At 46.3% G+C, this 12,264-nt stretch overlaps 1 protein-coding gene across 1 annotated transcript in view; it reads left to right on the plus strand.

The window, feature by feature from the left end:
• The window catches only part of CFAP46 (cilia and flagella associated protein 46), a 1,240,276-nt gene that overhangs the window by 1,014,149 nt on the left and 213,863 nt on the right, over positions 1-12,264 (plus strand). Inside the window, exon 53 of the mRNA XM_085606190.1 lies at positions 10,400-10,479. Within this exon, the coding sequence (XP_085462316.1) occupies positions 10,400-10,479 (80 nt within the window). The remainder of the gene's footprint in view (positions 1-10,399; positions 10,480-12,264) is intronic.

Raw genomic sequence — 12,264 nt, forward strand, 5'->3', positions numbered from 1 at the left:
AGTCAATCTGTGTTTGGTGCCCATGGACAGCTCCCCATCTTGCCCCATTCGCATAATCAACCTGTCTTTCTCTGTTTCAATAACAATGTTGAAGTCACCCCCAACCTCTAATTCCTTGTCTGGTGAGGTCAACAGGCATCCTAGTGTGCCCTTAAAGAAGGCATTCTGTTTCTCATTTGGTGCATAGACAGTGGCCATTGTGTATCGAACCCCTTGTATATAGATATGTCGAGCCAATAATCAACCTGGAATATAAAAAGGCCTGTTCCGCTCTGCCGGCATAATGAGAGGCAGAGTATTGCCACTCCTGCCCTCTTGGTAGAGCCAGATGAAAAGTACTGCTGGTCAAACCAAAGAGAGCGCATTCTGCACCATTCACTTTAAAGTAGGTGTGTTTCTTGAAGCAGACACATATCACACTTTGAATCTTTGAGAAAGGAGTGGACTGCCAGTCGCTTCGCTGCAGCATTAAGACTTTGGCTATTGAGACTAAGCAAAGACACTACCATTGATACCTAATTGTTGTGTCTTCCCCCTCCCCTTCACAGCGAGTGCTCACTCACCCTCCCAGGTAGGGGATAAAACTGTGGAATAGACATAAGGGTAGAGAAATCCTAGAAAGAGATATAGAAAAGACAGTAAGTAGATATTGAAACAAGTAACTTCCCCAGTGGGGGAGCGATCAAAACGCAGATATTAGGGTCCATGTCACATCATCATAGGTAAGCTCCACCAGACAAGTCGATCAGATAGAGTCGAGGCGGCTTAAGCTAAATTATCCTTCTCAGCTGATGACCAAGAAATCGATTGTGGCCAAGGGATCATCGGGGATTGAGCCTGATAAACCTATTAATCATTGATTGGGCTGACTCATTCTTTTTTCCCCTGCAGTTGCTGGAGCAGGGGTGATAATTCCTCACGGCTGTCGGCCGCGGTGGGCAAGCTCATAATTTTTTTCCTCCTTCGGGATGAGCGGAGCGCCGCGTTGCCTCTTCCCATGGGTCCTCGGGTCAGTGATCCGGCCTGAGTAGATTGTTGAAAGTCTGCAATCCAGACAGCCAGCAAGCTCCGAGCGTCTTCAATGGTACAAATTAACCAGACTTCCTCCCGCCATGCAAACTGAACGTGGAAGGGGTGACCCCAATTATACGGAATCTCTTGCGTCTGCAGGAAGTCTGTGAGAGACTTGATGGCCCTACAAAGCTGTAGTGTGATTGGGGAGACATCTTGATAAAGCCATATTTGAAGGCCTTTAAATTCGATAATGTTCAACTCCCATGCAGCTGCCTTAATAACCTCCTTCTGCCGATAATACTGTAGGCATGTAAGGATATCTTAAGGTTGGCCTGGCGTGATGGCTGGCCTACCTGCCCGATGTGTACGGTCTAGGTCGATCTCCTGGTCACGTAGAGTAGGTGCTACATGCCTGAAAAGTCAAATCTGGAAATCCTATAGGCTCCCAAAGACGGCCTGTTGTGGGAAACCCTTAACGCGTATATTGGAGCATCTGGATCTGTTCTCCAGGTCCTCTAACTGGTATCGGAGTTTTAAGTTTTGGTCTCGGATCTCCAGTAGTTCCTCATGGTTTACATCCAGCTCCTCCTCTCTGGCATCCTGATTCTGTTCCATCATTGTCACCCTCTGGTCTATAGCCTCTATATCCTGTTGGATCCCTTTAATATCTGCAGTGATGTCCTTCTTGAGGCTTGCAAAGTCATCTCGGAGAGAGCTGAATAACTGCTCCAGGAAAGTTTTGGTAATAGGAGATTCGTCCCTGTTAGGCTCTCCATCCTGGGGAGGCTCAGCAGATTCTCCTGATCCTCCACCCTCCGGTGCCGACTCAGACTTTTTTGGAGTCAGTTTAGTGAACATGTCTTTGACTGTAGGGTCTTTCTTCAACGTACGATGGGAGGACATCACAACAGAGGGCGGGTCGTCGCACTCTCCCTAAGCACCCAGCCCTATTATACAAATGTCTCAACAGTCATGTGCGATCCAGGGTCTACGTCGAGTCACCCCAAGCCGCACACCCCCCACTCGGAGAGCAACCAGCGACCGTCCCTGTTAATGAGGCAGGTCTGGAGTGCGGTGGGCAGGAGAGGCAGGAGAGAGAAGGTTCTTTTGAGATGGGCCGGACAGTGCCCTTTACGCCGCAGAAGCCTACAAGTAGCAGCTCTCACCTCAAGATGCATGAGATGGCTGGATCTTCAGACGTTTTTAGGATATGCTGACATCCAACGCCACACCCACAATGCTGCGATGATGTCGCTGTAAATCTTCCCACTCAAGAACCAGCACAGGTCCAGGGCCGCCCGACGAGAATCCCTGTGTCCATGTCACCAGCCACCGCACGCCAGCAAGGGGAGGAGCACCACAGAGATTGGAAGGCCCACAATCAGGCTTCAGACAATAGCCTTCGTCCTTGATCTTTCAAACTGTTAGGAATGAAGGGACCAGGGATTTTAATCACTGCTTGGCCAGGGCCCACTGAAGAAGCACCTGGAGGCTCCCTTCCGATGACAGTGTGAACAGAAGAAGGTCATATTCCCTAGTCTAGATACTTCCTTTCCACTGTTCATAACCTTTATTGGGGAAGGGAATGGCACCTGTAATGTCCTTGTAGCTCCTGTTTTCAATAGCGTGCCCTTCACAACCTGACCGCAGTGATCAAACTCTGGTTTGAGAACCACAGTTCTTACTCTCCGGTCGTCGTGTAGCACAGAAGAAAGCGGGGGGCAGCACCCGCTGGCCAGTACTCTTAAGTCCAGGCCTCCCCCTCCCTGATGCAGGCCTCAGGGTGTAGGTGGGCCGGGGCACAACACCGCAGCACAAGGCAATCGAGTCTAAGAAGGAGCAGGAGGAGAGAGGGAGCAAAAGCCTGGGGTGGTCTCGCTCACCTGTGGAAGCTTCTCAGGCCCCCCGGGCCTTTGCTGCAAATGTATAGCTGACACGCAGCCATTCCGTAGTCTGCCAGCCGCTCCCTATCTCGGCTCACCCACCCGCCGGCCCCTGTCAGCAAGGACTCGCCAGTAACGGGACACGGCGGAACACAGACCCGAAGCACTGTCCTTCAGGCGGTGTGGCTCCTGTGTGGCAGCTCGGTCCCTTTGTACCCGCACCGCCGGCTCCGCTAGCGAGACCTCTGTCCTCCCTGAGACTCGGATCGGGAAATCAGACTTATGACTCCCGCCGGTCCCGGGAGTCCACTCAACTTATCGCTGCTATCACACAACAGTGGATGCAGTCCTGCCAAGTATCACTCATCAGGCATTAGACTGATGCATTTCAGTGTGGTGGTCCGCATCACCGCACTGAAATGCAAAGTCGCGCATTTTTAAGGCCTCAGTAAACCTGTCAACCTCCGCGCGCTATAATTCGCATTGAGCAAAGCAGCATTAGCGCACTGCTCCGGCAGCCAGCCTGACAGGGACTCTGACTGCTGCAGGCCCAGGGTCTGGTTTAAATGCGCAGGCTCCATTCGGCACTCACGTGACATGATGGTGTTGCTAGGGAGAGTGCAATAATGTGTCCATATTTAACCAATGCCGAAACAGGGCGGTATGCCCACGGCACGACGCGAGCAGGCAGCACTTATCAGCAGCAGTGTTGCCAGATTGGGCTGTTTCCCACACAAATGAGCAACATTTTTCCCATTTGTGCGGGAAAAAATGGCCCTGGCGGGTTGCGGAAATGTGAGTGACATTTTCCCATGAGTGCGCAAAATCCATGGTTTCCGCGGCGCCCACAGATGATCTATAGTAATCAGGGCTGTCCACCATTCATAGCGCGAACACGTTACTTATGACGGCCCTGTTTCTTGTTTCTGGCCTGCCCCCAGAGAATGGACCAATCATCTTGCGAGGGGCAGGCCTGTCATCATTTTTGTTAAACTTTTGAATCCCTGCATTTGCCTCTTTTGGCGCGGGCGTGCAGTAGACTCCGAATGCTGTGGTTGAGAGGCGGAGTCAGGAACGTCATGGCAAGGACTGGTTGGCCTACCCTGCAGCCTGCTTCTGTGTTCTGTTCCACGTGGGAGTCCGTAGGTGCCAGCAGGTGTATTAAGGTAATAATGGTGGTCGAAGAGTCCACTTTTCCTGCTCTCCCGCTGTCAGCTGCCCCCTCTCTCTTTCTTACTCCTATTCCCTCCCTTTCTGTCTCTCTTTCACAGCTCCTCAATACCCTCTGTTTCCTCTACTTTCCTTCATTCCTTCGCCTGTTAAATGGATCCAAAGATTAAAGAAACACTTTTGTTGGAAATGTCCTCTTTTTATTACATTGTTTGGTTACAAAGTGCAGCCTCGGGACCAGGAGAAATATAGGTGCAAAATACGAAAAATAAATAACTAAATAAATCATTACAGGGTGGTCGCAAAGTGGAAGTGGCCAGATTACGTTTATTCTCACCCAAGCACATTAGTGCCACTTCACAGAGTTTGCCAGTGAAGTGCTACTTATTTTTTCTCATCATTCTTTGAACAGCATTGTTTTTCCCGGGTGTGGAAGTGCACCATTCCTGGAGATTCTGCAATACCTGGTTGATGACTGGAGTGGATAACTTTTAATGTGATCCTTATCTGCTCTTTTCCTTATTTTAGTTTATAATGTGTACTGCTGCTCTTTTTTCAGCGTTGTTGTCTTTTTAACCTATACTACTTATGTTTTGTAAGGATTTAAGCAATGGACATTGAAACGGGTCCCTACTGGGCCCTGTAGTCATGTACTTAACGTTTCAGGCAAAAACACCCCTTAATTTCTGAATAACGAGTGTAAAAGTGTTAAGGTAATCATGTTCTGCTTACATTCAATTGCTTTACTTAATCTTCCATTAAATATGAGGTTGTGTGTTCTTCAGGATGTTGTTACTTTTTTTCAGGCCGCATATTACTCTTGTCTTGTGCATAATTTGAATTGAGTTCCATCCACGTGTTTATAGCAGGGCACAATTGGGTTGTAGCTGAAGGCAGTGCGAGTTTCTCTCAGTGGGGCAGTTCGATGTTCAGTGAGGGAGAGGATGTGGCACTATGGCCTGAGCTGCCGAATTTGGAACTGGGGAACCAGGTTCAACCTTCATGACCAGCCCACCAGACCACTCTCCTGAGGGAGCACATTCCCATGCTAGACCTTGGAAGCCCTAGCTAGACCTTAGAAGCACTTGTGTCTTAGCACCTTGAAGGTCTATCCATCACAATCCATACTGAAGTTCACCTCCTGCCTTGCGGGCAGGCCTGCAAAGCAGCACACCTTAGAGCAACAGTGACTCTCTTACTTAAGTCACAGGTTCCTTGAGGCCAGTCCGCCTCACCCATTGGTACCTCCATTGACCTAGTTTCAGCAGTAGTAGTGCAACTCACCAGGGATCAGCAATGCAGGATTTGCACGCACACCAAACTAAGTTTGCAAGCTTTAAAGTCTCTCTCTACTTCATGCACAAGCACTTTCAAAATGGGAGTGGGACAGTGCTAATGATGAAGGAGAATGGAGTGGGATGGAACACGAACAGTATGACAGTATCAGTAGAGTTGAGGGAGTGTTGGTGTTGAGGGTGTCATTTTCCTTTCTGCTCCAACAGCCATGCATTTATCCGTATCCCAAACAAACCCATCTGCTGCTTGCCAAAACTAGGAGCTTTAGTCAAGCGCTTCCTGCAACACAACGAAAACAACAATGTCCTCTATACTTTTTAGTGCCAGAGTAAGTGGTCACGGGGAAGGACTTTGGAACGGAGGGCTGGGAATCAGTCAGAGTACCTGACTGTGTCTCTTTCCTGGCCTCTCCTTAGTTTTTAACTGGAAAAGTGTGGCACTCTTGTCTTACTGTAGCAACCCTCCGTTTTCACACTTGCTTCACATTTACGTACACTTGATTTGCACGAAAACATTTTCAGATTTGTCTCCTGCGGTTTATTTTTGCTGTTGTCCCAAACTGTCATTGTGACAGAGTTTTTTGTTCTTGAATATCTTCACACAAGTACATAGAATGTTAATCTGTGCCAAACAAGCTGTGTTGTAATTACTTTAATACAAGGGGATGTTTCTTAACATGTAGATCATTGTGTTGTGTTATTTCTTCATATCCTTTCCAGTATTCTTTTTTGGAGCCACTTTGTTCAAATAGCATTGAAATTCCTATTCATAGACATAAACTGGCACATGCATCAACAATGCCATTTGCGATTCCTTAATAGCGAAAAATAAGGATTCGCTAATAAGGAATAGCAAAAGGCTATGCATGTAGAAATCGCTTACAAAATAGCGATTCCTAAACATTCCTTAATTGCTACTCGCAAATTGCGAGTCGCAATTAAGGAATACCTCCCCATTGATTCCTATGGGCCTAGAGGCCCATAGGAATGAATGGGAGGACTTTCTCAATTTGCTAATCTCAATTAGAGAATCGCAAATTGCTCATGCTATTTCAAGGGTGCCAGGGCGTCAAAAAGACACCCTGTTGCACCCCTGAAATCTGCATATGAATACATCTTGCACACACACATGCCCCAAGGGCATGTGTGTGTGTAAAATGGAACTTTGAAAAATGCACTTTAGTGCATTTTTCAAAGTTTTTGCAAATTACCATGAAGTTCAACTTCATGGTAATTTGCTCCCCCTATTAGCGAAATCGCTAATTTTTAAACTTTCATGCATTGCATTTAAGGAATCTCAATTTGGGATTCCTTAAATGCAATCGCAATTTAAGGAATCGCTATTTAGAGATTCCTTAAATAGCGATTTTTGCATTTGGGATGATGCATCCCAAATGCAAAAATACCGGTCGCAAAGGGGCAGATTCTGCTAATCTGCCCGTTTGCGAGCAGTTTTCTCGTTGATGCATGTGGCCCATAGTGGTTTATAATCTGCTTTTGTAGAGGTGATTCATGAATTCAAGGTTGGGTTTGGTTCTGTGGTGACAGAACTACAAGATGAAAAGTCAAAGTGATGACTGGTCTTGAAAATGGTTAGTTATTAACATGGGTGCCCAGTTAACTTCCTCCCACTATCTATATTGAATAGAATTTAGATTCATCCTTAAAATGTTTTCTGAAGACTACTTTTGCAAATTTGAGAGTTTCGACTTTGGGCTGGTTTTTGGGCTGACACTGGTCTGCGTTGGGACGGGTCTAAAAATCTGGAAACACTGGTTATCAGGTAGTTTGGTAACGGTTGGCTGGAATGGAGCTCACTGCTGCTGGAATCGTCGGCCAGTAGAATATGTGCAGCCTGCATCCTCTCATCAAGGTGCTGCTCGAGTCCGAACCACAGTTTGACCGAGGCCGCTGCAGTGCCAGAGGGAGAGTTCACTGGTGCCTGCAGCCTCCCATCACCATACCACGTACGTCCGGACAGGACCACGTCGTGGCTGCCAGAGTCGAGTTTGGGGCCTGCAGCTTTTCATGCCGCTGGCCGCTCTGCCAAGCTGCCACTGTCTAGTGTCCGGTAATGTAAATCTCAATTATATTTAATTTTAGGCCGTCATCTTCACTGCTGAGATTCTGCTCTGCGACCCGTCTCCTTAAGTAATGTGCTCGGCTGCAGGACTTTCAGTTCGATGGTCTCGAGGCAGCACAGGCCTGTCCTTGCCAATCGCAACTGATAGGGGACTAATCAATGTGACCTCCTCTTCCTTGGCGAGTGAAATGTTCTTGTCTGGCGCCCCATAGCTGTTATTAGTGCTAAATGAAACACAAAGGCCTGATTGCGATATATGTGACAATGTTTTCTAACTACTGGACTTAAAGCACTTAGCTGCATTCCCCTCACTTTAACTTAGCTGCGTCATTGAAGAATAACTTCAACCATAATAAAACCGAAGAGTTTTGTTTGTATCATGAAAGAAGTTGGCTCTAGGCTGCTGGGTCACATGCTCCCTGCTCTAGCAGCCTGAGAGCCTCCTCACTGAAAGAAAGAGTATAGCAGCCGCGGTCGGTAGTGGGAGTAGCTGCCGGGCGGTGACGTGGGGAGGGGGAGGGGCAGGGTGGGGGTTAGTAAACTATGGATTTCGGAGGTTTACAGGTAAGTATCGCTGCATTCCCCCAGCGTGCGGGAGCCCCACAGCACATGGGAATCCCCCATTAATGCAGGAGCCCCACAGCATTCCAAATCCCCAGCTCGTAGAGCCTAGCTTTTCATTCCATTCACAGGGTCAGTGTTTTAAATGAGGAGGGACTCGTTCTTTACTTCTTAAATTTAAAAGAGAGTACCTGCACTTTTTATCAGGGTCCAATACTTTTAAAATGAGAGTGCCGGCTCTTCTTAGTACCACACAGGTACGCTGGAATAGTGAGCACCTACATTTTTATATTCGCATTACAAAATCTTGCTAACTCTGACCTCTGTGTGGTGCCAGAGATGTGTGCAGCTTCGCTGCCTCAGAGTCAGTGTTAAACGTCATGGACACCCAACGGAAGTGACATAAATCTGTAGAATTTGTGCCAGCTTTTGATAGCGTAAAACGTTCAATTCTAAAGACCAGCATAATGCCATAATACCATTTGACACTCTAAATGGTAAATAAGCTGTTTGCCTCGTCAGTATACGAAAAAATGGGTGAAATGGAGAACAACTGAATTATATCGAAATGCCGAAAGGGACAACAAAGTCCATGTTGAGGCTCTGCTTCTACTAGCTGGAATATGACAGGGCAATATATTATGAGGCAAGCGGTATTGGTATCGAAAATAAACGCTAAGCACCAAAGCTGAGACGGCGAGTGCAGCCCGTTCTAGACTACGGGAGCACTGCCAGCAAGCTCTCTTACACTCCTGTCTAAAAACACTGGCTAAAGAAGCTCTCTGCCTCAGCCTGGCACTGCAGGGAGGACTTTATTCTGGTAGCAAAGGTGAGTCCAGCAAGAGAGCACTTTCTGATCTGTGCAATGGGGGCATTTTCTTTGAGACAGTGAGCGGGGCTAAGATACCTTCAGAACTTCTCATGTCTCAAAAGGGTTTATTTTTTAATATTTATGTCATTTGGCAGTTGGATGTCACTCATAAGACTGGGACCTTGTAGCACTAAACGTTCACAACACACTATTCTCCACTGCACCGACCAGGATTCAATCTGTGGCTCTCCGGTTCAGCGCATTAACTTATAGAGGTCCCAAGTGGAGAGCCCGGGCAGACTCCCATTAGTGCCCTTCCATTTCTGGTGTTTTACAGCAGTTTAAAGATCTTTTTAGAGTATCTCTTTGCTCCAATGGGTGTAATTTCTGATATTTATATGTTTTCTTCATTGCTTGATAATGCTCGCGAGAAAGTGTCACTCATAGTCGTTGATTGTCACTCATAATGACATTGAATGTATGAAAATGTCACACATAAGCAATCTGAAACCTTGGCAGCTATGTACTAAGTCCTTCAAGACCTCTCTGATTCCACTGTCAACGTTTGAGATTCTAAGACCACTAATATCTGCTGGAATTTTAGACCATTTTACACCCCCTCATTCCTCTCACAATCAAAAGACACTCATCTGTCCTAGAGAAGAATCTCTGAACATTTTAGAACTCCTCCGCTTTTTGGTTTGGCAGCCTTCAAGCATCCACCTATTTGTCCCGTTTTAAACTGAGGTCGCTTTTAATTACTCCAACATCTCTAAATTGACTACTTTTGACAGCAAGTAAAGTACCAAAGTTTTTTTTAGGGGAGCTGGAGCGTATAAATGGACACTCGTCTTGCTATAATTCTATGAAGTGTCCAATTACATTTGTTTTATGAATATTAGCATTTCTTTTGCAATGTCATATTTATCGTCAGAAGGTAAGGCCTTCGAATACTGACTCATTTTTGACTAGCTTTTTTATTTAATTTGGACTGTTTCAAGATAATGTGAAATGTACCGCACGATAAGTATATAGTTAACCTAACTTGGGTCATTACCACATGACGAGACTCAAACAAAATCTAAATTAAACAGAAGGGGTGCTAGGGTGCATCAGTGGTGTACATGTTTGCAATTGAAAATGGACGTAATGAACCCCTGTGCAGAAGTCATTGCAAGTTGACGTGTTACCGTTAAAGGAAGGAGGGTCCATCGCTTCCTACTTTTTACTTCCAATAAAGAGTCTGATCTACTGTTGCATGAATGCAACACATTTATTTTTTGAGTCACATGAAAAAAAAATTGGCAAATCAGTGATACAACAGTAACAGAGTGTACATGCTCTTAATTTAAAATATGTTACCTATTTCCAGAGAAATAGTTTTGAAACTTCATTATTCAGCAGGTATAATGTTCATAAATTTGCTGAAATATAGCACAGCGTAATTCGTATCGCTAATGATTAATATTTAGACTATTTAGGTAAGCCTGATTTATCGTGCTTGTAATATAGCTCTCCATCAGTTACATTATAATTTTCCATACAAACATCCACCAACCCACATTCTTCTTTCACCTTGTAGGGGACACTGATGCGAAAAAAGATGTTAAGAGTGCCAAAGAATCAAAACCAAAATTGGAACCGAAAAAGAGAGCAAAATCGGTAAGCATAGATCTGTTATGCTTTCAACTGTCTTGTGAATGAGTGTACAAAACACCATTTGGAAAAATTAGAGGAAATAAACCTATATGCGCTGTGTACCAACCATAATGTCATCAAATAATACATTTTTAAAATGAGGTCAAGGGTCTGTTTGATTTTCAAAAAAGGAACGAGGTGTATGGTGAGCAATGTTTTGGAAAGGAAATCTTATTCCAGAGGTATATGACCCATGTACAGTGACAAAGGCTTCCCTGGTCCACCATAATGGGGAACAAAAGGCCTTGGTATGTTACGCACGTAAGTTCAAAATAAATCCTAGCTCTTGACTTGAGCCAAGAAATTCGAAAGAGAGTGTAAAGTAGGACTCCATTATTTCAAGCCTTCTATTTAATGACTGCTTACGTTTTTAACATTCTGGCAGCTGTCAGTTAGTGCTTCAGCATAACTGAATACATAACTTAGTTCTCACTCCTAGGATAGTAAAGTAATGCTAGGGAAATTCTAACACGTTGATTTTATTAATAGAAACTCCTTTTATGTCATCACTGCTTACAAGTGCTTGTTAAACCTATGGGCAGCTGCCCTTGAGGTGGGGGTGGGTTGGCCACTTGCAGCTGGAGGTTGGGTGCAGGGCGTGGCTGGTGCCACAAAAAAGTGCAACCAGGATTTTTTAGGTCTCACTGAGTCAGCGCGCATGCGCTGCACATAGAGACATTTAGTAGGTGAGTTTTCCAAGTGCTGCTGGCTGGCCTAGCGCTTGCGTTCACGTGAGTGTGCATGCACGGCGCAGCCAGCAGCTTTCAGCGCCCGAGGCGCCATCTGGAGCTTCACTTTTTCCTGCCGTCGCACGCGCACCCCTGCTTTCACTTTTGCCGTCCCACTCGCGTGTTTGCCGGCGCACGCGCGCACACTTTCCTTTTGCTTGTTTCTCCTCAAGCCAAGCTTCACCCATCTCCAAGCCACCCACAACGTCCCCAGGTTCCAGTGTTAAAGGACTCACTGATTGGCTGTGTCCTCTCTCCCAAACAACTTAATTTTGCAGACACACTGTTATACCGCAAGCTTGTTTTTCTTTTGCCTCCACTTGTTTTCTAACTTTCATGTTTCACTTTTCTCCCGCCCCCTCCCGTTGTCCTATTCCTTTTGCTCCCGCCCCCTCGCTCATTTCTTTCTATTATCTATTTCCTCCCGCCCCACCTCCCGTGCTCACCATGCCCACACAGCCGTAAATGCCTGGGAAAGAGTTTAGGCATCTGTTTAATTGTCGCTATACAGGTCAGCTTTGCATAATTGCAGCCACAGTTTGTTATGTTTCCTATTGATTGCTAGACTTGTTTTGTTTCTGTATTGTCTCTGTTCCCGCCCCCCTCATGTTGTCCGTGTTGTCTCTCTACCCGCCCCCTCCTGTTATCCGTGTTGTCTCTGTTCCCGCCCCCTCCCATTGTCCGTGTTGACTCTCTTCCCACCCCTCTCCCATTGTCCGTGTTGTCTCTCTCCTCATGTTACTATCAGCCTCCCAGCGCCATGCCTGCGGCCCCTGTCCTGGAGCAGCACCCTTGCCTGCTGCTCATACACATATAGCAGCAGCAGTAGTTCCTCCGGTGCTCCTCCAGCAGCCTCCTGGGCATGGTGTCGGAAATTTCCAGGCTCAACCAAATCCTCAGGGTCCGTAGACACTCTCCCATGTTGTTTTCTCTGCAGTTAAGCTGCTTGCTGCCAGGTTTCTTCACCATAGGCTTCAAGGATCTAAAATCCCCTGCTAATATTTTCCTTGCACACCAGAGC

This window comes from Triturus cristatus, chromosome 1_2 (assembly GCF_964204655.1).
Source record: "Triturus cristatus chromosome 1_2, aTriCri1.1, whole genome shotgun sequence".
Lineage (NCBI taxonomy): Eukaryota > Metazoa > Chordata > Amphibia > Caudata > Salamandridae > Triturus > Triturus cristatus.